This window comes from Aegilops tauschii, chromosome 5, assembly GCF_002575655.3.
Source record: "Aegilops tauschii subsp. strangulata cultivar AL8/78 chromosome 5, Aet v6.0, whole genome shotgun sequence".
NCBI classification, from domain to species: Eukaryota; Viridiplantae; Streptophyta; class Magnoliopsida; order Poales; family Poaceae; genus Aegilops; species Aegilops tauschii.
In genome coordinates, this window is record NC_053039.3 from 565566358 (window position 1) to 565590832 (window position 24475).

General features: G+C 43.4%; 1 protein-coding gene across 2 annotated transcripts; it reads right to left on the reverse strand.

The window, feature by feature from the left end:
• Window positions 1-3631: 3631 nt before the first annotated feature.
• LOC109736139 (probable acyl-activating enzyme 16, chloroplastic) lies at window positions 3632-12277 on the reverse strand. 2 transcript variants are annotated; one of them, XM_020295356.4, is made up of 18 exons: window positions 11899-12277; window positions 11354-11548; window positions 10899-11013; window positions 10380-10467; window positions 9457-9668; window positions 8848-8966; window positions 8424-8573; window positions 8040-8107; window positions 7640-7745; window positions 7285-7443; window positions 7103-7156; window positions 6954-7034; window positions 5874-6011; window positions 5239-5398; window positions 4917-4996; window positions 4468-4610; window positions 4146-4203; window positions 3632-4050 (listed from the first exon to the last, which is right to left on the reverse strand). In XM_020295356.4, exons 1-18 carry the CDS (start codon window positions 12079-12081, stop codon window positions 3958-3960), a joined length of 2202 nt encoding a protein of 733 aa, XP_020150945.1. In that variant the 5' UTR covers window positions 12082-12277; the 3' UTR covers window positions 3632-3957. The 2 variants fall into 2 exon arrangements, with proteins under 2 accessions (XP_020150945.1, XP_073354550.1); XM_073498449.1 differs by lacking the exons at window positions 3632-4050; window positions 4146-4203 and adding an exon at window positions 4290-4369.
• Window positions 12278-24475: the final 12198 nt, after the last annotated feature.

Below are 24475 nucleotides of genomic sequence, written 5' to 3' on the forward strand. Positions count from 1 at the left end.
AAATGTTATGAAATACAATTTTCCGTGAGAAAGATTATGCAACCAATGCGGTAGAGAAGAAGATTATAAGGTACATGACGAAGGAATGGGCTCCTAAAGTTTAATAATTGGGTGTCTAACAGATATTACAAGTTTCTGTGAAATTTTCGGAAAATGATAAATGGAGTTGATTTCTAGCGGGTCTTGAAAGATCTCGGGAAGCTAGAAACTAGCTCAAAAGGGCTGCCATGCCAAAGATTTTGAACGTCTATTAGTTGCCAAGCATGACAGCTTTCGTGTTTCAATTTATTTTTGACATATAAAATTGCCGTGTGTAAATGGAATTTACCATCCCTGCGTGAATGGAATGCCATCAAAAAATGTCAGGGCAGGAGTTTCACTCATCTGATTTGTGACACTTACCATTTGAGATTAATTATGATGACGCATGTGTACGTGCGACGCGTATGGTGTCAATCTAGTGCGTGGCATTGACACCGTACGTGCGTTCCGAGAGTAGCTACGATGCCTCGTCTACCTCGGACTCGGAGTACAATATATATATACGTACCTCCGATCCAAACTGAGTCGAACTGCACCGGGCGCCCTCCTCATATACGGCCGTAGCAGCTTCGGTGGCATCTGATTCTCTCGCAAGTCGCAACAACGCTGGCTGCAGCAGCTTCGATTTCTTATCATCTTGTGTATACGTGACTCGATCGACTTCGATCGAGATGGCAGCGGGAGGCATCGCGATCGGCGGCGCCAATATGTGGACCGCGCTCCGCAACAACGACCCCGGCCACCGCACCGACGGCGTCGTCATCGACCGTCCGAAGCGCAAGAGAGCTAAGAAGAAGAAGACGACGCCGGCTGCCAGCGTGGACAGTGGCGGCGAGATGCAGACCGACGTGGAGCCGACCGACGGTCTCCAGGAGAAGGAAGCGAAGGCCACCGTGCCCGACGGTGGCGATGACAAGGAGACGCCGGCTGCGCCGCGGAGGTGGGGAGATGAGGAGGCGAGTGAATGCGAGGAAGAAGAAGCAGAGTCCATTACAGTGGGCGGTGTCCGCTGCCGGACGGTGGCCTCGCGAGCAGCAGAAGAAGAGATGAGTAAAGAGGAAGAGGAAGCAGAGTTCATTCTAGTGGGTGGCGTCCGCTGCCGGACGGTGAAGGCGGCCGTGGCGGGAGTCGTCATCACAGTCGGCGGGACCGACATGTGGGATTTCCTCTGCGACAACGGCCCCGGCCACAGCGCTGATGTCGTCGGCGGCCGAGAGCACGAAAAGGTCGCCGCCGTCGTCGAGGTAGCGGTAGAGGAGACGCCGCCCACTGCTAGCGCCGCCGAGCAGCACGAGACGGCGCCGGCTGCTATCATGGAGGTGGACGAAGACAAGCAGGCCACGGTCACCGTGCCGGCGGGCGACGAGGTAACGGACGGTCGCGAGGAGAAGGAGACGGCGCCGGCGGCTATCGTGGACGACGGCAGCAAGGTGCATACCGACGTTGCTGCGGAAGACAAGCAGGCCACCACCGTGCCGGACGGCGAGGAGGAGGTAACCGACGGTCGCGAGGAGAAGGAGACGGCGGCCGTGTCGCCGACGCCGAGCGAAGAAGAAGAGGAGGTCACCAGTAAACAAGAGGAAGAAGCGGCGGAAGAAGAGATGAGTAAAGAGGAAGAGAAAGAAGAGTTCATTGACGTGGTCACCACGGTGGCAAGGCGGACGAGCACGGCGGCCGTGGCGGGAGGCATAACGGTCGGCGGCGCCAACATGTGGGCTGCCCTCCGCGAGGATGACCCCGGCCATGGCGCTGGTCGCGCCAAGCGGGCAAAACGTGGCAAGAAGACCAAGAAGAATAAGAAAAAACGTGTCGCCGAGGACAGCGAGCAGGCGGACGCCGTGGACGACGGCGTGGTGCAGATCAGCAACGGTCACGAGGAGCAGGAGACGCCAGCTGATGAGCTGCTCAGTAAAGTTGAGGAAGAAGAAGAAGAGAAGACCGCCGGCGCCGGCGCAATGGCCACAGGCGGCAGCCGCTGCCGGATAGTAGCGGGCACGATCGGCAGAGCGGCCATCGCGGTGGCGCTCTTCGCTCTGTGGTGCCGGTTCGCGCCCATCACCGTCTGATGCGTGATCTGACCATGCCATGGACAAATCAGCCACCATTAAGAAAAAGTAGTACTAGTAATTTAGTTGATATGATTGATGTAATTTCTTTGAGATTGAGAAAATGATTGGTGTAGTTAGTAGATCGATTTCTTCAGTGGTAAGCTATGGATTTGGATTTTGAATGATTACATGATATTTCGTTGGTGTTTTCTTTTCTTGCTCCAAAGTGTAACTTAATGTTTCAGTAAGTATAAGTAAATCCACTCTAAAGCAACGGAACATCATGACGTATTTGAAATGAGAAAAAAGAGGCCCAACGAAACACTAAGAAACAAAACAATTTTTTTCCGCAAACAAGCACGAATCTCAAAGCAGTGACAAAATTGTTTGCAAAATTAACAAGAGCTCCTAATGCTAATGAGTGCAATAAACACAATTCACTCAATAATATATTTCAGAAGTTGTTTTACAACATGCTAGAGGGGGGGAAGCTTAAGCAAGAAATTATGATTTCTAGAAATTAGAGGTTGAATGGGAACCAAGAATGAAGATTGGCATCAATAATTGTGAATATAATCATCAACCCTATCTTGGTGCTAGTGTTTCTGCCATACATACCAAAATCTTCATATGGGTTCTAGGATTACAACCAATGTCTCTATGTCTGAACTGAACTTACATCTTGCCGATTCTACTACAAATAAACCTTTGAGAAGAATAAATGATGTTCTCATTGTTGCTAACCTGAGTTATGTTCCTGTTGATTTACTGTTATGGACATAGAAAGTCATCAATAGTGTCCAACTATTTTACGAAGATCATTCTTGAGAAAATGTAGATGATGTGAACCGTATAAAAGAAGGAAACATCAAATTCCAATTTCTCATAAGAAAAGGTATGGAACACGTAGTTTACTCTTATTTTGCACGTTTTTTTTAGTACAAATCTCCGTCCATTGTTCTTTAAGATAGTCCTCTTTACCTCCTTAGGAGCAAGACAACGCTTTAATCTCAGCCGTTGGTCTACGGAGGGTAAATTTGGCTATAATAATGCAAGCAATGATATCAAGGAACCAATAAATTATTTGCTAAGTACAAGTTTCCATTACTCCCTCCGTTCCAAAATAGATGACTTAATTTTGTACTAACTTTAGTACAAAATTGGGTCATCTATTTAGGAACGGAGGGAGTAGTTAGCATCAATTGGTACTGATTGTCAACAACCATACCATACAAGTGAATGGCCAGTGTACAACTGTACATCAGTATTTTCTCAGTTTCTAGGATGCTACTGGTTGTAATCCAAAATTTTAGATAATGACATGTAATCTAGGTTAGCATAAAACAAAAAACATGTAATAGGTGGGAAAATCATATAAATAGAAAAGAACCATGTTCACAAATATAATTTTGAATGCTGCCATAAAAATCCAAAGTACTATTTTTTGCGCAGAAAAAAATCCAAAGTAATTTAGTTTCCTTTAGAAATGGCTGTAAAAGTGTTTGTTAAAATAATCTCACATTTTCTCTCAAACAACTAGGTTTGAACGAAATGAAAAGGAATAATTAGGAGATAATATCCATTTACATGGTTTTCATACCATACCAGCCCATGGATATGTACAGTGTATCAGTAGTTGACTACATGTTTCTTTCCATCTACATTAACCCTACCATTTAGTTTTTGCTAACTAATGAACTATTGAATTGCAAAGATGCTATTAACCTTGACAAGGTAAACATGACCTCGTCTTAAAATGAACGGACCAAAACAATTTGGGACAATCTTAAAATTTCACTTCCATCAAACAGGGCTCGGGGCGGTTGACTTGTTTGCACAACCTATGGGCCGACCCTGGGTTCACATCTCACTTGTACAAAGCTTCAATTTCACTCTGATATTTGGCTGCCACTCTGTCCCTTCTTATCTTCATGGTTGGTGTCATCAAACCATTATCAATCTGAATATGGAAAACCATACCAAGCTCGTAAATAACATAGCTATTCGATGATCAGCCCACGAAAACTTATCGTGCATTGTTTGAGAAAATCTTACCGTAAATGGTTCTTCAACAACAAGAATAGGGCCAATCTGGAATGAGCAACCCGCCATCCTGGTATTTATTAACAAATTAATTCAACTTATGCGATATTGATCTGACAAGACTGAAATCGCATGTTAAAATTAAAATCCTAAATACCAGTGTCTCACTACTGCTGATTTTGTTTTAACTTTCAATGAGTGATTTAATTCTCTTCTGATTATGGAACATCTGCAATCTTCAAATTAGCTAAAAAGTCTCAAATATGTAGGCAGAATTCACAAGAAAATTAAGATTATCTGAAACGATAAATTAAAAAAGGCAGGCAACTCTTACCAAGTTCTCAGCTCATCATATAGCAAGTTCATGACCGTATCTTTGGCTTCGTCATTGTTCCCATCGAGGCTGGACTTTCTTTTTGCAGCTGCTAGAGCTTCATTATTATTGGGAACAACAATTGCACCAAGGCGTCGTCGATCCTATGCAACAAACAAATAACACAGACCATGACAAAAATTCATCATTGAACTTCACCAGTGGTACTGATCTATTTCATCATCGAAATATCTACATATAATCGTATTGTATTAACTCTTTTCATGAACAAAAATACACCACATGGTTTGAAATAACGATCTGGCAGTTCTATAAACATTTTTGCTTATCACTTGAGAACTTTTATTTTCTCACAGACCACATCAAGGAGCATCAATTGCCATGATAATAATCAATTAATCATAGCAGGACATCCCGTATAGCTTATGAGGTTATGCCCTTTTCCTTACCTGGCCAATAACCATTATTTGATCAATCAAGCTACTCCTGCTTGCTATTTCCTCAAGCTCAGCAGGTTCAACATTCTCACCTGGAAATTGGGACATTCAAGTGCAATTAGATCTAGTAAACATTCAAGTGCAGCCAAATTTAACTAGAGTTATGTGATCTCCAAGTACATATGAATTAATTGATTTTTTTAGAGTATGGCATCACACCCCGGTATACAAAGAAGTGGAATGTCATAAATCAATGCACAGAGATGACTGTAAATAAATCATACATAATACTCAAAGTGACGTTCTCAAAAAAACAACAAACCAATTGTAATACCTGTAGCAAGAACTATCGTATCCTTTGCACGCCCTTCAAGAACAAGTATCCCTCCACATTTTCGACTAGGCCCTGTGGCATGGTGAGGTGCAATCCAGCCTATATCTCCAGTGTTGAACCAACCTTCTTGATCCAAAGCATTATTTGTAGCAGATGGATTCTGTGACAGCAGAAGTTTAAAAGATAAATGAGAACCTTCTAAGGAAGATGAAGCTCAAATGAACAAGTACAGAGCATGGTATCTTAATATGGATTGTAAGGTTTAGCTAACTGACAGACATCGACGCCACCTTATGAAATGATGGTTCAGAAATATCACAGTTTGTGAGGTTTTTGTAAATTCTATTTTTTCTGATACTAGCGTTGATGTCATGATAAATAAAAATGTCCAATATTTGTGTCCTATACATCCGTTAGTTGATTATAAGCGTGATCATAACGTCTGAAACTTTGTGCCCTATTCATGGAATTAACAGGCTTGGGGTGTAATATATCCGTCACTGAGGAAACAAAGTTTCATGAAGATCCTGAGTGCTGAATAAATATGCTTATTGCACCAAGTAATATGTTTACACAAGATCTCTTTCTATAATATTTGACAGTTGATTTGTGTTGGTATAGGGAATAGATAGAACCTTATAATATCCCTTCATTACTGGTGGTCCTTTAATCTTCACAATCCCCTTTGAACCATCTGGGAGCACCTCACCGGTCTCTATGTCCACAATCTTGATTTCTGTATGCTTTATTGGGTGGCCAACTGTGCCAAGAACCTTGTGACATCAGCTGATTATGTTAGTATTGAGTATAACATAAGCTATAAATAGGGAAGAGTACGAATGGGAGGTAAATCACACACAACTGGTTATAAGGTTGCAATCAGTTCAAATCACACACAAATATGCACAGGTATGCAAGAAGCACAAGATCAGCACAAAACATACAACACCAGAATTATCATCTTCTTTGTCCTTAGAAATTAAAAATCCTGCATGCTCCTTTTTAAGGAAAATGGCGAAAACTTATGCATTTCAGGGGCCATGTCTGCTTCCAGATCCGAGTTTATTTGTATAGTAAGGTATCCTTTCTGGGAGCAAAAATGTGTCATCTGAATAATACTAATGACATTGTTCCACCTTTTTCGGCTTTTTGTTGTGAAGAAATTAGCCTCAAATAACCCAAGATGTAACCGAAAAATGCCAATGATGGGCGACCTCCATGGAGGTGATTATTTTGATTAAGTCAAAAATCATACTTTTGAAGTTTCAAAAAATTCTGAAAAAAATCATACATGTTCATATGGATGTATTCTACATGCGTGCACTTTTTGAAGATGATATACATTATAATGAGAGCTACACAAAAAAGAAAAAATCACAATTTGAAACCGATGAACAGCACAAACACTGTTCACTACTAGAAATGCTGGATTTTGTCTTTTTTTGTGTAGCTCTCACCATAATGTATTTCATCGTCAGACTTTATACACATGTAGAACACATCCATATGAATGTGTATAATTTTTTTCAGAATTTTTTGTAACTCCAAAATGTGATTATCGAATTTTAAAAAAATATCCACCTCCATGGTGGTCGCCCGCCAAAAGCCTGCACCTAACTCACTATATGATCTTCCTATTAAATACAAAACCAATTATTTTTCAACATGCCAGAAGATCAGTGAATGAATGCATATACTCATGTGGAACCTCTTACATTACAGAATGGACGCCTAGCAGCTACAGCAGGGGAAGTCTCTGTTAGACCATAGCCATTTTGCACTTTGATACCAATGGCCTGAAAGAGAACAATATTGATGAATGGATCATTTAACATAAGGAGTTTATTTACTGATAATCATGTACCTCAAAAAACTTGTCCACATGCATCGGGAGACTTCCACCACCACTTATAGCAGCCTGCAAATTGTCACAGAAACCATAGAATTATTAAGTACAGTCAAGACTAAAGTTTAGGAAGCTCATTTCACACTCAAAACTGCAATCGAGATAGCATAGAAATAGGCATGCTGGCAAGCTAAGTGTACCTTCGAAATTCCGATTGTAGAATGGATTTTGTTGTAGACTAACATCTTTGCCAGATTATGCAAGGGCCACAAAAGAGCAGCGATAATTCTTGCCCATACACAATTGAACATGTAGGAAATGGACGATGGCTTGACAGGATTGTTTGATAAGACTGTTCCCTTTCCAGACGAAGAGAAAAACAAAAACAGTAAAAGGAAATTTGACTCAGGGGAAAGAAAGAGGCTACAAGCAGAATCCAACGCGACACGAATTTATAGAGAACATCCAGTCATCAAAGAATGGGAGGAAGAGAAGATAACGACTTTACTTACAGCTACGCGAATTAGGTAACTCATTCTAACTCAGGGTTCATACCTCGAATATCTTCTTTGCCTCCATATATAGCAAACTTATCTTGATAAGTGCAAGGGCAACAGTTTTCCGAGCAGGATAACTGGAAGATATCTGCCTCTGAATCGAGCTGTACAAAGTGAAGAAACATTACAAAACGGATCTAAGATTTTACAAACTGTTGCTAATCACTACTGATTGACAAGAAATATCGATTTCATGGATTAAGAAAATTCAAAGCCCAAACAAGCAAAAAAAGATAGAATCAAACATAGATGTTGATAGCAAACAAAAGGTGAATATGACATGGAGCTGCATTCAGGACATTAGAGAACTATAGTAATTCTACTACCCAATACCATTTCTGTAGGAAAGGTCATAGCTTAGATAAGTAATTTAACTATATATAATTAGAAAAACTAACCTGTACAGAGTTTCATAGACCAGTGGTACAGAGAAAATATAATGAGGTTGGTACTTCTGCAAATCTGCCTATAAAAGAAAATAAAAGATGTTAATATTACATAAGCAGTTTCAGCATCTTGCGCAACAGACAGGCAATAAAAATAGAATGTTGAGCGCATTGTGATACAAAATGTTAGGCGCATTGTGATACTGGGTTTGCAAGACTGGCACGTGTTAATACAACATCCTTTTCAAGTATACAGCTTTCAGTAAGCTGCTAAATCATATAAAAGCATAAACCCAAGCATAGGGCACATGCGTCTCAACTTAATGACATCACTAGGCCTTTTGCCAAAACAAACTAGAATGAAGTATTTTGTGATGAAAAGTACCAAAATCATACCTTCAGGTATTTCACACTACTGTAAATTTGTTGAGTTCCATGAGTGAGGATGAAATACTCGGCAGAACGCTCATATGCATGCCAGGGTGGAAGCATGCTTAGGAACCTATCACCAGGTACTGCTGGAACAATCTCCCACATGTTATTTATCTGCAGAACATAAACATCATAAATCTTTATGTGGATACAGAAGGAACACTTTGAAAAAACTAAGCACTTCAGTTTAAAAAATCAAGGCACTTCAGACTTGAGATACTTTAGGAAATCCAGAAAAACATGATACTGATCAGCAAAAGTACCCATGTTCATATAATAGGATTACATCAAGATAAGGAGACAAACTAGAGGTTATTGCACAAGGCATAGTATATTACTTAAAAGTAAAAAATCATTGTCCATATTTGAACATTGCTGCATGTTTAACCTGATGCAAGAGATTTCGGTGGGTAAGCATCACGCCTTTTGGTGTGCCGCTTGTTCCACTGGTATATATTAGAGTCGCAACATCTTCTGGAGTAATGGCTTCGAAGACACCTTGCCGACCTGAAGGAAGAAAAAGTTAAAATAAAGTAGGACATAGTTGGAAGAAAAGGAACCATGAGATGACAATGTTGGAAATAAAAGAAGAATTTTCTATAGAAATATTCCTAGTGGTATCATATTCTCTGAAGAAACAAAAAATAAGTTGCGTGCTCCTCTTTAAAACAACAGATGCCAAAGCTATTAAGCTTAGATAGAAACCATTTGCTGTTGGCTGCAAAGAACTTAAGTGGCAAGCTTTCGACATAACTTTGAGCCAACCATTAAATGACAAGCTTGCAAAACCAACAGTAATAGGTACATCTAGAGGCCTATATTATTGGATGCTAAGACATCTTACATGATGCAAATGATTAGCAACTTATCTGACATTCAACGTCAGAAATGCAGAAGAAAGTGAAGTACCAACAAATTGGAAGATACGTGCTCCATACATCCTCAGCTAAACATTTCTTGTGATTTATATCACATTATGATATCATGCAAATGATACCTTGCTCACTTGAGTAGCACAATGCATTGCGATTTTCTTGTCCAAGTTCAGTGATATCATTGTAGTCATAAACTGGTATGTCCATCACAGCTTTACTATTTAGGGATGATTTATCACCCCAAAGTAGCACAATAAATCTTGCATTAATCCTTGAAATGAAAGTTTCTGCAAGCCGGTTAAAGAATTGAGGACTGTCCACAACAAGTGCAATACTGTGATGGGGGAAAAACAATAAAGTCATATCATAACATGAAAGTAACAAACCGATATTTGCATAAAATATTGCACCGCATAAGCATAAGAGATATTCAACATAGCACCATTAACTAACAATCGATGATCTCTAGAGTCAATGTGATATATATGCCAGGCTATGTTTGAGGCAAAACATTCCAGATGCAAAATAATAACCAGGCAAGCATACTTTGAGAGATTAAGTTCATGGCCAGCCATGAGAATGATAATAATAATAATATCATATTATGAACATTTTGGTCCAGTAAAGATGCGTCAAAACTACAATGCAGATGTTGTACTTTTTTTCACGTGCTAAGGCAAGTCTGATCTGAAAGGTGATCCATCCAGTTCTTACTTTAACTATAGAGAGCAAAACCATGCCAAACTTGCACCAAATTTGTATGTCCCCTTAACATCAATACCTCGCTCAATTCTAATCTCAACATTCTATCAGACAAAGCAGTATTTAAATAGGCATATCAAAATAGTTAGTTGGCTTTTAATAGTCAGGTCCTGAATCCTGAGCTTAGAATAGTTAGCTGGCTTTTAATAGTTAGTTAGCTGGCTTTTAATAGTTAGTTAGCTGGCTTAACAGTTCAAGGGTAGAAAGAGAAAAGTGAATGAATAATTTCAAAAGCATGATAGAATAATTTCAAATTCACATTTCAAAAGGAGTTGATACTCACCTTTCCGAGTGATTGTATATTTGGAACAGTTCTTCATCAGAAGATTTTGTTCCTCTAACAACATTGATAGCACCAGTAGCCATGATTCCTGGATTGCATGTGTCAGTGGCATGATTATAGATGAACATATATGGTCATGCATTTGAAGACAGTTGCATGTATTCCCCTAGAGAACTGACACAACAAATCGTAAAACATCACTCGACAAGCTGACATTTGTTCAGTTAAGAAAAAAAGCTGACGTTTGTAATTCAGTATCTTTAAATTTTAACGGTCAAATCCATAACAAAGCCATTACTATTTGTAGTTTCCATCATGTTCTCTTTGCTAGGAATGTAACAGTGGCACTTGTGCATAAACTGAAGGCTTAAATATAGCAACTCTAGCATTCTGAGTATTTGAACTCTTCACTTCTTCAGCAGCTAATATCGACAGACAAGCACAAGAGATCACAGAACAATACATGCGCATCATAGGAGTACATGTTAAACATCTTGAAAAAAGAAAAAGGCAAATTACCTTGATCTGCAACTAGCCACCGACACGAGTTGTCAGCAAAAAGGGCTAGCTTTTCATCTGGAGCAACACCCACGGCCCTCAGACCATGAGAGAAGTCCAGTATTTGTTGTTCAAGCTGAATAAAGAAGGTACGTCACGTCAGATAAATATAAGTAGTATAAAAAACCAAGAATGTAAATGATTGCCATCTGGACAACGGATTGGAATGTTTTCTAAAACAGTATTGAAGTGCATATCACATATGTATGTTACTCAGTAACAAGAGAAACAGCACATATGGCCCAACGATGCCTACTTTGTGTTCCTATTTATGGAGTCACTGTGTGATAATCAGGCAGTAATAGTACTCCCTCCGTCCCATAATATAAGAACGTTTTTCAAGCTATGTTAACTTGAAAAACGTTCTTATATTATGGGACGGAGGGATTAGAAGCTTATGGTGGTTCAACAAGTACCTGCTTATAAGTCAACTCGGACGGAGGATCGTGGTAAGGATCAACCAGAGCTACACTGTCAGGGTATTTTTGTGCTGCCGTCCTCCAAATATCCGGAACCGCCTTCCACTCATCCGCAGGCGGTTCATTTCCGCCAGGCGACAACAGAGCACTCTCAAGCAACGGCGAGCACTTGCTGCGAGCTGGGCTGTGTGTCTGCAAGTGTGGATTCATGAAAGTTTCAGGCAAAAAAAAAAAAAAAAAAAAAAAACTAGACATCATCCTGATGCAAGCCATGCCTACTCTGTAAAACTATTATCTGCCTGAAAGACCCATCATGCTGAATCACAAGTCACAACTTCGATTAATTATATCATACAGTACTCCTCTGTTGGAAAAGGTGAATCTCTTGTTAAACATTGCAGGCACAACTGGTTATACTATGACTGTACTGCAGGCACAGCTCTGAAGCCTGAACTTTGTTAACACTGCCTTCTCTGAAGGTGGACACGCGACAGGCCGGGGCTACTCTGTAAAACAGGGAGGTGGGGCGACGGAGTACTAACCGTGGCGCCGGGGCGCGGGGGAGAGGCGTCGCTGGTGCACCGGGGCACGCACACGCGAGCACGCCGCACCGCGGGGAGGAGGCGCCGGAGCGGTGGGGCGGCGGCTGGGCGAGGCGCCCATGTCTGGCCGGCGGAGGGGGCAAGGAGCATCGCGGGCGGTCTCGCTGGACCAGTGTGAGCCATGGGAGGGACGGGAGAGCTTGCGAGACGCGCACGGCTGCATCTCTCCCCTTCATCGAGAGAACTCTGAAGAAATGGTGTGGCGGAGGAGGTTGCCGGAGGTAAACGGCTCCGTCCCGTCGTTGTCGCCTGCAACGCAACAATCACGGGTGGGTTGGTCCCGTGTACACCAGAGAAAGCACCTCACTCACTCAAAGATACCTTCTTTTTTTACCAGAACTGTCAAAGATACCCATTGTGACATTGGGCCCACCAAGAGCATCTGACGCTCCACCTAAGCAACACGCCAACACCTCACTCAAACATGGAATTGATAAAAAGAAACACGCAATATAACTTCATTTCAATTCTTTCGCTGCGTGCGACGAATGTTTGGGCTGAATACGAGAGGTGTCCGGGCCACCTCATATCTGCCTTATATTTAGGCTGGATACGAAGGGTGCCGGTCAGTCTTGTCGTTTGTTCGCAGTTTGAGAGCTTCAGTTGGGTTGTTTTTTTGTGACCGGGCAGTGACCAGACGGTCTGCCCGGGTGTTTGAGACGTGTTCGAGAAGTCCGGTTGTAGATGCTCTAATGTGCTTAATACATAAAAAAGGTGTTATATATATATATATATATATATATATATATATATATATATATATATATATATATATATATATATATATATATATGAATTGCTAAAGTCATGCATTATCTGGATTTCAAAATATAAACTCTATGGATCAATAGTAATGTGAAATATTACCATACATAGACTCAAATTCTATAGAATATGCATGTTTAACAGATCAGTGTCCATTCATACGCTAATTGCAAATATAAGAGCCCATTCAAATATTTGAATTCACTCTATATTAAATTTCTGGTGAAGAACAATCTACGATGCATCGATGCACTCTCCCTCAACCTCTCCTCACACACTCACTATCTTCGCACATACGTAAACCTTTCTCTCGCATGAACACACATTCACCATCTTCGCACATACGCGCACATAGTATCCATAAACCTTTCTCTCACATGAACACACACTCTTCCCAAAGTCTCTCTCTCTTCCTATGGCTCTTTTCACGAATTTCACTCATGACATTGTTTCTCTCACACGCATACGCATAAACGCTCTCCATCGACCTACACACTCTCTAGGTCTCTCTCAAACGCGCACTCTTGTTAGGTCTCTCTCACACACATTGTCTTTCTCCCCCCCCCCCCCTCTCTCTATCTATCTAAGCCTCTTTCCAATCTCACTTACAGAAACACTCTCTCATGGTCCATGATGACTATCACGCACACACTATCTACCTCCTCTCAATTTCGCTCTCTTAGGCCTCCTTCACACACAGACACATATCTCTCTCTCTAAGTAGCTAGACTCCATCTGACTCCCTCTCTCTTTCTCTCTCACACACACACTTTTTCTCTCGCTGACACATTTCCTATCTCCAAGCCACCTCTCACTATCTCTCACACAGAAACACACATTGTCTATCCAGTACACGCCTCTCACACTCCTCGGCTATTTTATGCCGATCACCGGCACCGAAACCCTACCCCTCCACACTTTCCTCCTCCCGTCCGCCGTCACTGCCACTTTCCACTCCCCGTCCGTCACCACTAGTAGCCATGCCGCCGACTGCAGTTTCTTGAGCAGATCCAGGCAAGGCGTGAAGCCCAGATCGCCGCGGGGCTACCTTCGGATGCAGTGGATTCTGAGGAGGAGTTGGAGGAGGAGGAGGTTGAGGATATGGGGGACGCTGGGGACGCGAATCTGCAGGTGGATTCATGCTCCAGCCAACTCATCGAAAAGTCCGAACTGATGGAGGAAGGCGAGCAATATATTTCAACACTCCCTCACGTCTAGGCTATTTTAGTCCTTAGACGTGGGATCGATGTAGGCCGCAGAATCATTTTTTTTAATACTGCGTTGGCAGGGTCTTGAACTCAAGACCTCTTGGCTCGGATACCACATTGAATTCATGCTCCAGCCAACTCATCCAAAAGTCTGAACTGATGGAGGGAGGCAGGCAATATATTTCAACAGTCGGCTGGAAATGGTGGTGGAGCAGGCCGCAAAGGAGAAGGAGATGCTCGCCTAGATGAGGACATGAGGTCGAGGAGGAGGAGGAGCCGGATCCTCCTACGCGCCCGTCCACCCGGCGCCCAGCAACCAGAGACGTCGTGGACATCTCCGACAACGAAGATTAGCTAAGATAGTACGTAGGATTTTTTTGCATGCTTTGTATGAATTTAGGAGTTGAAATATGAGAGACTCAGATGCAGAATAGTAAATTTGAGACGTGACCAATCATTATCAATGGACACGCCTTAGTCACGTCCATGAGTGTTTGAGGGATCGGATTTTGTTTGAGGGATCGGATTTGCCAAGTCCGGCTGAAGATGCTTTGACTACCTGGACTCGGACTCGGGGTGGTGGGGGGGGGGGGGGGGGGGGTAAGTTTTGGTGCCTTGTTTGATCACGTTAGGACTCCACCGATCAATCAATAGATGAACATACGTCCGTGTCCGACTCCTGGGCCGTCGAGCAGAACACCAAAGCCGAGTCCAACTGCATGCGCCGGCCGGGCGCCCTTATATACCACCGTATAGTGTACCACCATGATCGGCAAATAGAGCTCTCTCGCAGTCGCAACGACGGTCGACGGTACGTAGAGCTTAGATTCCAGCCAAGCCCACGCGCGTGTACTATTCTCGTCCCATATCGATTCAATCGAGATGGCCGGAGGGGGACGAGGCATCGCGATCGCCGGCGCCAACATGTGGGCCGTGCTGCCCGACAACGACCCCGGCCACAGCGCCGACGACGCCGTCGTCTACGGCCGAAAGCACGTTAAGAAAGCCGCTGCCAAGGCGGAGGCGGTGGCGCCGCCGGCTGAGAGCGTCGCCAAGCCGGCGACGAAAGGTGGCAGCAACAAGGCCTCGACGAAGGGGACCGGAGGCGCGGCCGGGGACGGCGAGCATGTGGCACCGGCGGGCACCATGGAGATGGACTACGCGATGCTGATGGAGCGTTTTACACGGATTGTTATCGCCGCGCGGAACAGAGTCGCGCCGGAGGCACCACCAGATGTTCCAGGAGTACACCCTCTCTTCCAGCGATACGTGGGAACTGGACTGCCGAAACACCAGCCCGGCGGTGGCTAGGTGAAGAAGACGCCGGCCGCGCCGCCCAGCGAGGAGGAAGAAGAAGGTGTGGTCAGGAAAGAAGAGGAAAAACAGATTACTAGTAAAGGGGAAGAGGAAGAAGAGTTCGTTGCCGTGGTCGCCAAAGGTAAGGTGGCCCAGCGCCGGCGGGCACGCAAGGCGGCCGTGGCGGATGGCGCCGCGGTGGGTGGCGTCAATATGTGGGCTGTCCTTCAAGATGACGACCCTGGACACGGCGCCGCCTACGGCCGAAAGAACAAGAAAGCCGCCGCCAAGGTAGAGGTCGAGGCCGAGGACAGCAAGCAGGCGGCCTCCGTGGATGACGGCGAGGTGCAGATCAACAACGGAGACAGTACGCAGGCGGTCACCGTGGACAACAGCGAGGTGCAGATTAACAATGAGGACGGCAAGCAGTCAGACACCATGGACAACGGTGAGATGGAGAAGAAGACACTAGCGGCGTTGCAGAGTAAAGAAGAAGAAGAACATGATGAGAGTGGAGATGAAGAACATGATGAAGAGATGAGTGAAGACCAAGAAGAAGATGATGATGATGATGAAGAAGACATGAGTGAATATGAATATGAAGAAGAGTTGAGTGAAGATGAAGATGAAGAAGATGATGATGATGATGAAGAGATGAGTGAGGATGAAGAGATCACAGGCGGCTGCCGAGTTGTAGCCGGCAGGATATGCAGGGCGGCCGTTGCAGTGGCGCTCTTCGCTCTGTGGTGCCGGCTCGCATCCCCGTGTGATGCATGATCCCAACATGCCAGGCACATGCCAACCAATTATATAGCTATGATTGATGTAATTAGAAGATCGATTTGTTTTCTTGTGGCAAGTTCTGGCTTTGGGTTTCGAGTAATAATACTATGAAGCTCGGTTAAATGTAGTATACAATATTTTTAACTTATAGCTTGTCTTGTTTTTTTTCCACGTCACTTGTTTATTTATTTATTGAACAAACAACTCACTTGTAGAAAGGCTTCAATCTCACTCTATACTTGGCCGCCACTTTGTTCCTTCTTATTTTCATGGTTGGTGTCGGTGTGGTATCTGACACGTCGACAACGGCGGATCTCAGCGGCATGGAGCAGTGGGGTCTCGCCGGTGGGCTTGTGATGATGGACGAGCGCAGGATGGTGGCGTCGACGGCAGCTAGACCGGGCAAGGTACATGCAGCAGTACAACACTAAAGATGGATTGGTGGCAGGTGGCTGCGACGGCCTCATACCCGGCAGGCGTCCAGGTTGAGGAGTGCGCTGGACTGGTGGGTGCCCCATACTCGGTAGGCGTCCTGGTTGGGACCTCAGGTCTTAGATGTTAGGTTTCGCTGCAAGGTCTGTTTGGTATTAGGCCCAGACTATCAACATCCCTTCATCAACTGGATAGGAGTGGCGACAGATGTTGACTAGATGGTGGCTTTAATCTTATTTTTGTATGACTTTGTAAGGTCTTGTGTAAATAATTAATAAAGTGGCTGCATGCAGTGGCGGAGCCAGGATTAGAGCAAGCCCCGGGCCCAAAAAAAAATTCGTCAGGAGAGAAAAACTTAACGTCCATGAGGCTATAGCTACCTGACAAAAATACCTCAAATATGGCTCAATTGCACCAAAATCTCATAATTTAAACGAATTGCTTTAAGATACAACAAAATAGGTGAAACATGACAAAAAAGATGAACAATACGTGATAAAAAAAGAGTACCAAATCAATGGTTTGCTTCATCAGGCTTTTCCGTAACCTGATTAGTGTCTTCCATAATATGATAAAAAAAGAGTACCAAATCAATTGAACTTTTGACAGCAGCAACAACCAGTCAACCATAAGCAGTACTGCAGTATAGCAAATTCAAGTTTATAGCAGATCTGTACAATTTTAACAAAAGCAGCAGCCATTACCAGTTGGCAGTGGCTAATTAGCATAAAAGTTGTTCAATACAGCAGCAACCATTACCAATACTGGGCAGCATGAGGTTAACATTTGAGAAAGCATAGGCTTTCCTACACCCCCTTATCTAGCCACTCATTTTTGCATCGCGATTCGTGCGAGTACATTTGTCTTTTTTGTTTCTCCCATATAGAACAACATATGAACTTCAAACTTGGCAGCTCAACAAAACATTCTTACTAGAATGTGGGAAAAAACTTCTAGATTTTTTCGTGCAATATAAATACTAAAAAGTACATTTTTAATACAAAAATTCTAATTTCGTATATTTATGTTTAACAAAAAAATCTGAAAGTTTTTTCTCACATTCTAGTTAGAACGTTTTGGTGTCTTGCAAAGTTTGAAGTTCATATGTTGTTTTATTTTGAAGAAACAAAAAAGAGAAAATCTGATGTACAAAATTAGTTGTCTAGCACGGATCTTAAAGCAATGTTGGAGGGTAAGGATAAGGGGTGTCCAGAAACCTGAGCTGTAAAAATCCGTGTCCGGCAGCATGATGGCGTGTTGAGCAGGGCAGCAGGCAAGTCAGCGAGCGGCGGAGCCGCGGAGGGACCTGGTAGGCGAGCCGCGAGCCGGCGGAGGGACGGCCGGGGAGCGCCGGATCGGAGGGGAGTGACCGACGAGCGGTGGCGGCGGCTGCCTCGGCGCACTGGAAGTCTGGAACTCGCGTGCATAGTTTTCTTTTTTGAGAAACACTCGAGTGCGTAGCGTAGGTCTCTGCATGACTGCATCCCATCAGGGCGACATGGGCTATGCGTGTGCTACTCTAGAAATTGGCCGGCCTGGGCCCTGGCTGTGTGTTGGGCTAAGCCCCGGGCCCGTTGAAAAATATGTCTAGATAATAGCTAAAAAAAGAGCCACGCCCCGGGCCTGGGCCCTGGGGCCTAGATCCGCCCCTGGCTGCATGCATCGTCCAGATGCAGAGGCCGGGGGTCCTCCTCCATTTCTAAAAAAATGGTTGGTGTCATCAAATCATTATCAATCTAAATAAGAAAAATCATGCCAAACTTGTAAGCGACATACACTTGGGTTTATTCGGTCTCATCGTACTCGGATCAAAATTTGACCATCTATATGACATATAAAATATAAAGTACTCCTTTTGTAAACTTTTATAAGACGTCTTGTAAAAGTTTAAGACGTTTTAGGTCACTACAATAATGACCTAAAGTGTCATATAAAGTTTACAGAGGTAGTATATATGCTAAAATGTTTTGGGGATTTCGTGGCAATACTCATGATTTGGCATTAAAGACTCGGTCATTCCTAGCTTGCCAAAGTGTGACAGCGCAAGCCACAAAAGCAACATTCCATTTATACTTGAGCGCAAGTTGATCAACCGCATGGCAAACAAAATACTTGATATCAGGGGAGTCACGTGCCAAAGGGGCCAACATTAGCCTGTTCCAGAGGGCGTTTACCGGACGGCAACGAAGCACTAGGTGATCAACCGATTCTAGTGCCGGGCAGAGGTCACATCCAGCGTTTGAAGCAGCCACCGACCAACCTTTCCGAGCCATATTATCCTTTGTATTCAGACGCCCCCAGAAGACGAGCCACAAGAACTGAGCGGATTAGTGGCAGCTCCTATGACTAGAAGAGTGATGTGTGGAGTTTGGGCTTGGTAATACTTGAATGCGCCAATGGTCGCTTCCCTTATACTCCTCCCGAGGGAGAAGGTTGGTTAAGCTTCTATGAAGTATTGAAAGCAATTGTTGACCAGCCACCACCTTCTGCACCTGCAGATCAGTTCTCTCCAGAATTCTGCTCATTTATCTCTTCCTGGTATGCTAACATTATTCTCAGGAATTACACATGAAATTAGTTCAGTTACTGTATTTCTGTTTTGTCCTCTTGCTTAGTATGTTTGAATGAACTTCTTGCCCTTTTTTCTGAAGTTCTGATTTCCTTTGTGTGTCTGTCTCGTTGTTTTAATAGTTATCTGCTTTCTCGTTCACAGCTCATGGACTTTGTCCACACAATTACTATTCCCCCCTTTGATAAAATGTGTTGTCTATTCAAGTATTACTTTCCCCTTTGAATGAACTTCTTGCCCTATTTTCTAATGTTCTGATTTCCTCCGCGTGTCCTTCCCTTAAATATTTTAAATTGTTGGTTAGGCTAACTTGTTTTAATAGTTATATGCTTTCTCGTCTCATAGCTCATGGACTTTGTCCACTCAATTATTATTCCCCCCTTTGAAAAATGTGTTTGATCTATTTAAGTATTATACTTTCCCCTTTGAACAAGCGTGGTATTAATAGAACTGTTTTAGTGTGATAATTTGGGCTTCATTAATTTTGGAGAATAACTGTTTAAGCTGTGCGGTGTTCTTCAGATAAGAGTTAGTGAAATCCTCATATGCCCAAATTTTATAATGGTGCTTTTTCAACAGCAAACAGATGAATCAATGTTTCTTAATAAATATTACATTTCAGTACAGCCCAAGAAATCCCGGCCCTCCCAAACAGATCAACTTGCGCCCCCAGACAACAACTACTCAGGGCAACTTGCCAATGAACTGTTTATGAAACCCTGTTTAAGTAGCTTGTTGGCCCTTGAAACTTCAAGCAGTTTAGCTAATCTGGAGTTTGAGTTATCAATCATGTAACAACCCTGATTGTCAGTAATGTTAAAATGTACTCATTAATTTAAGTTAGCTATGTCAATATCTGATATAATTGTTGCCTTGACTAACAAAACCCTGACAGTGAGGTTGATAAACCAGTTAACAATCCGGCATCTTATCTTACCAATGGATTAAGGCATGCCAAAAAATGGAAAATAACCCTCCTACTATACAGGGCGTATGAAGTTGACCAAATGATGTTATACTATGAATCATTTTTATGTTGTGTGATTCAAAAGGAAGAGGAAGGAACACCAGAGAACAATAGGCATGGAAGGCATCACCAAAACTCTAACCAAAGCCTCCTCTAGTATTAGACAAGGAACAAGGGCTTTAGTCTTCAATCATGTTCCCATGCCCACTGCTCTTAGGTCATCTTTGCTTCCTCTTCATGTTTCACAATGGACATCTCATACCATCTGAACATATCCACACATATGTTCAGTTTTTTTGCTAAAGATTTAGTGAGCAAAAAGGAAGAGGAAGGAGCGCTTAAGAACGATAGGAATGAGAGGCATCGGGAAATACCAAACGGTATTTCCACCTCAACAAAAGAGGTGAAGAACCGATAACTTAGGCTTTCCTCTATGCTCTCATCCCCATTGCTCTTAGGCCCTCTCTTTCTTCCTCTTCCTAGCTCGCTTTTGGGATTTCACATCGAATATGTGCAAACATATAGTTGGTTTCTAAACTAAAGCAACCAAGCAAGCCAAAAAAGGAAGAGGAAGGAGTGCTTTAGAACAATAGGAATGGGAGGCATTGGGAAACACCAAACTAGATTTTCACCTCCAACACTAGAGGTGAAAACCGAGCAATTTAGGCTTTCCTCCATGTTCCCATTCCCACTACTCTAAGGCCCTCTATTCTTCCTCTTCCGGGCTCGCATTCGAGGTCTCATGTTATCTAAACATGTGGACACATGTCTATGGTTTCTCCATCAGAGCTATCACATAAGCAAAAAGGAACAGGAAGAAGTGCACAAGAACGGTAGGAATGGGAGGCATCAGGAAAGGATCCATGCCAAATATTTGCACCTCCGATACTACAGGTGCAAACAAACATGCATTTCTTTCCTCCATGTTCCCATTCCCATTGCTCTTGTGCTCTCTCTTCCTCTTCCCGGCTTACTATCAGTGTGTACAAATCTAGCGAGACAAGGCTCTCGAAGGACAAGCTTGAATTGTTGGACAAAGTGTTTCAGCTTTGAGGTATAAATAATTGCTGGTGCACCATATGCAGAACCTTAGAGGAGAAAGCAATGAAGACACCGGTGCATGGAGGCACCATTCTACAGTCAATGATTATGCGGTCACATAATCACCGGCCCTGTCCTATTGTCCTCTACTCTTAATTAAGGGCATGTGCGTAAAGATCTCTTTTGCTCACCTTTATTACCCATATCCGAAACTGGTACATAATATCTGTATCAGCCTTTTTTTAGAACATCTGTATCAGCCTGTGCATTTATAGTGTCAATATATGTAGCAATAAGAAGTTATAAGCTAAAAATAATATGAAATTAGATAAATTAAACCCTCGAAAAATTACATAACAGTGGGCAAAGAACCACCAACGTGACAATTAATTGGAACACAAGGTACTTCGGACATGAGTTGCATTATTGCAGATGACAGAATGTGATTACAACATGATTAGAGGGATCTCATATCTGCAAAACCAAAATGTCTATAGACCATTTTATAAAGAAAAAAAGTTTAGTCCTATTATTTTTTAAGTAATTTAGTATCCAAATTCTGCAGGTTGCACACAACTACATTGCATGAGAAAATATAGGAAAAACATATCTCCAAAGAAACCATCACCCTTGATCCCTAGGAGGAAACAACATGAAGGTAGATCACATATTCAGTCTAAACTTATTATACACATAGTATTTTAAGAACAAGGTTCGGACACAAAGGAAGAACAAGGTCCCGAAGATAGCATGGTGCTTCTTCCACCCATCGAAGTACTTCCCAGTTCAACCTTGTAGCTCGGCCACCATCCCTCCAAGGATTAAATCGCCCAGGTTGAGATGCAAACAGACCGCAAAGTTCCAGAGTGGGGAAATAAGCCTTATCCTGCACATCTAAACAATATATATAACAACACCAATTTATGATGAATTGTACAAAACTGCAAATTTCATCGGAGTTCACAATTTTCAAAGCTCCTGTTGCGGTCATGGTTGTTTCTTGCTAGTCTGTGTATTTTATCCATTAGTTTGCTATATCCCATGTGTGAACTATTTAGGAAATGATAAAAATAATCTGAATGAACATATTGATATTGTTTCATGTTTTGTGTGCCAATTACCATCTTTTCCACTCCGATTTGTTTCATGTTTTGTGTGCCAATTACCATCTTTTGCACTCTGATTTCTGCTCGTAGTCTTAGCTAGAGTGGTCAGAGTGGCGTGTCATTGATGTGATTAACTGATAAGAGTAATACGCTTGCATGCATTTACCATGTGACTCTGTCTAAACTCCTCAGTGCTCATACCATGCTTGACCTGCATCAATTGGCTGATATCTACCATTCAAATACTGTTACTTCAGAACTTCCTTTGATTTAGTGTGTGATAATTTGGGCTTCATTAATTTTGGAAAATAACTGTTTAAACTGTGCAATGTTCTTCAGATAAGAATTAGTGAATTCCTGAGATGTCCAGATTTTATAATGGTGTGTTTTGCAACAGCAAACGGACGAGTCAATGTTTTTTTTCATGATATTACATTTCAGTGCATCCCAAGAAATTCCAGCCCTCCCAAATGGATCGACTTGTGGGCAACTTTCCACTGAAACTACCTGTTTATCAAACCCTGTTTAAGTAGCTTGTGGGCCCTTGAAACTTCAAGCAATTTAGCTAATCTGGCGTTTGAGTTATTAACCATGTAACAACCCTAATTTTCAGTTTAATGTCAGAATCTATTTACTGATTTAAGTTAGCTATGTCAATATCTGATCTAATTGTCGCCTTGATTGACAAAACCTTGACTTTGAGGCTGTAGTATAAACCAGCTAACAATCCGGCATCTTATCTAACCGATAGATTAAGGCATGCCAAAAAAACATGGAAAATAACCCTCTTACTATGCAGGGTGTATGAACTTGACCAAATCATGTTATTCTATGAATCCTTTTTATGTTGTGTATCCCATGAAGAGGAAGGGGCACCAAAGAACAATAAGCATGGAAGGCATCACAAAAACTCAAACCAAAGCCTCCTCTAGTGTTAGACGAGGAACAAGGGCTTTAGCCTTCCATCATGTCCCCATGCCCACTGCTCTTAGGTCATCTTTTCTTCCCCTTCATGTCTCGCAATGGACATGTCATACCATATCAATATATCCACATATACGTCCAATTTTTCTGCTAAAAGATTCAGCAAACAAAAAGGAAGAGGAAGAAGGAGCGCTTAAGAATGATAGGAATGAGAGGCATTGGGAAAATACCAAACGGGATTTCCACCTCGGCACAAGAGGTGAAGAACCGATAACTTAGGCTTTCCTCTATGTTCTCATCCCCATTTCTCTTAGGCCCTCTCTTTCTTCCTCTTCCTAGCTCGCTTTTGAGATTTCACATCGAATATGTGCAAACGAATAGTTAGTTTTTTCACATATTGAAAACATAATCTAAAAAAACTACTACAACTACCGCACCGCCTACAGGCCGAAGAGATTGCCGAAGGCGCTATAGTCGCCGTCCTCCTCCTCCTTCTTCACGCTGCCGCCGGTGCCTCGTCGTCGTTGTCCTCGAGGACGATGACGCCGCCCACGTCGCCGCCGAGTACTCGAGCGGCGGCTCGTTGCCGCCCTCTAGGTGCTCGGGGACAAAGTGGAGCGTGCGCCCGGGGACTCCCCACCACAGACGGCGGTCGTCGGTGTTGTGGCGCCCCCTCTCCGGCGCGTTGTTGGTGGAGGCGAGCTGCTCCTCGTGGGGGCATTGGAAGTACGCCGCCCAGTGCGAGTGGTTGCTGGCGGCGTACTCTGGGCGGCCTCGCACCTCCTCCGGCAGGGATGCCCGAACGCGCTGGATCTCGCCGTGGAAGCGGTCGGCGTCGGGCTGCGGGGGAACGGGGACGCCTCCAGTGCTGAGCCTCCACTGCCCCGGCACGCGCATGTCCGGCAGCGCCGAGTAGTTCGCCTCATGGAGGAGGTGGGCCTCCCACTCATGCAGGTGGCAGCGGTCGAAGCCATTGGCCGCCGCTCCATCGCCGGGGAACCGCTCTCCCATCGGCGGGCGTACACGTGATGGCTGTAGATAGGGAAAGAGGGAGACGAGATGGGGGCGTCGGCGGCGAGAGAGGGGCTGTGGTGAGTGCGTCCACCGGCGAGGGAGGGGGCGACTTTTATAGTGGCCGGGGGCGGTGCTACCTCTTGAGCACTGCGTTGGTTTTCCCCTGAAGAGGAAAGGGTGATGCAGCAAAGTAGCGTAAGTATTTCCCTCAGTTTTTGAGAACCAAGGTATCAATCCAGTAGGAGGCTACGCGCGAGTTCCTCGCACCTACACAAAACAAATAAATCCTCGCAACCAACGCGATAAGGGGTTGTCAATCCCTACATGGTCACTTACGAGAGTGAGATCTGATAGATATGATAGGATAATATTTTTGGTATTTTTATGATAAAGATGCAAAGTAAAATAAAAG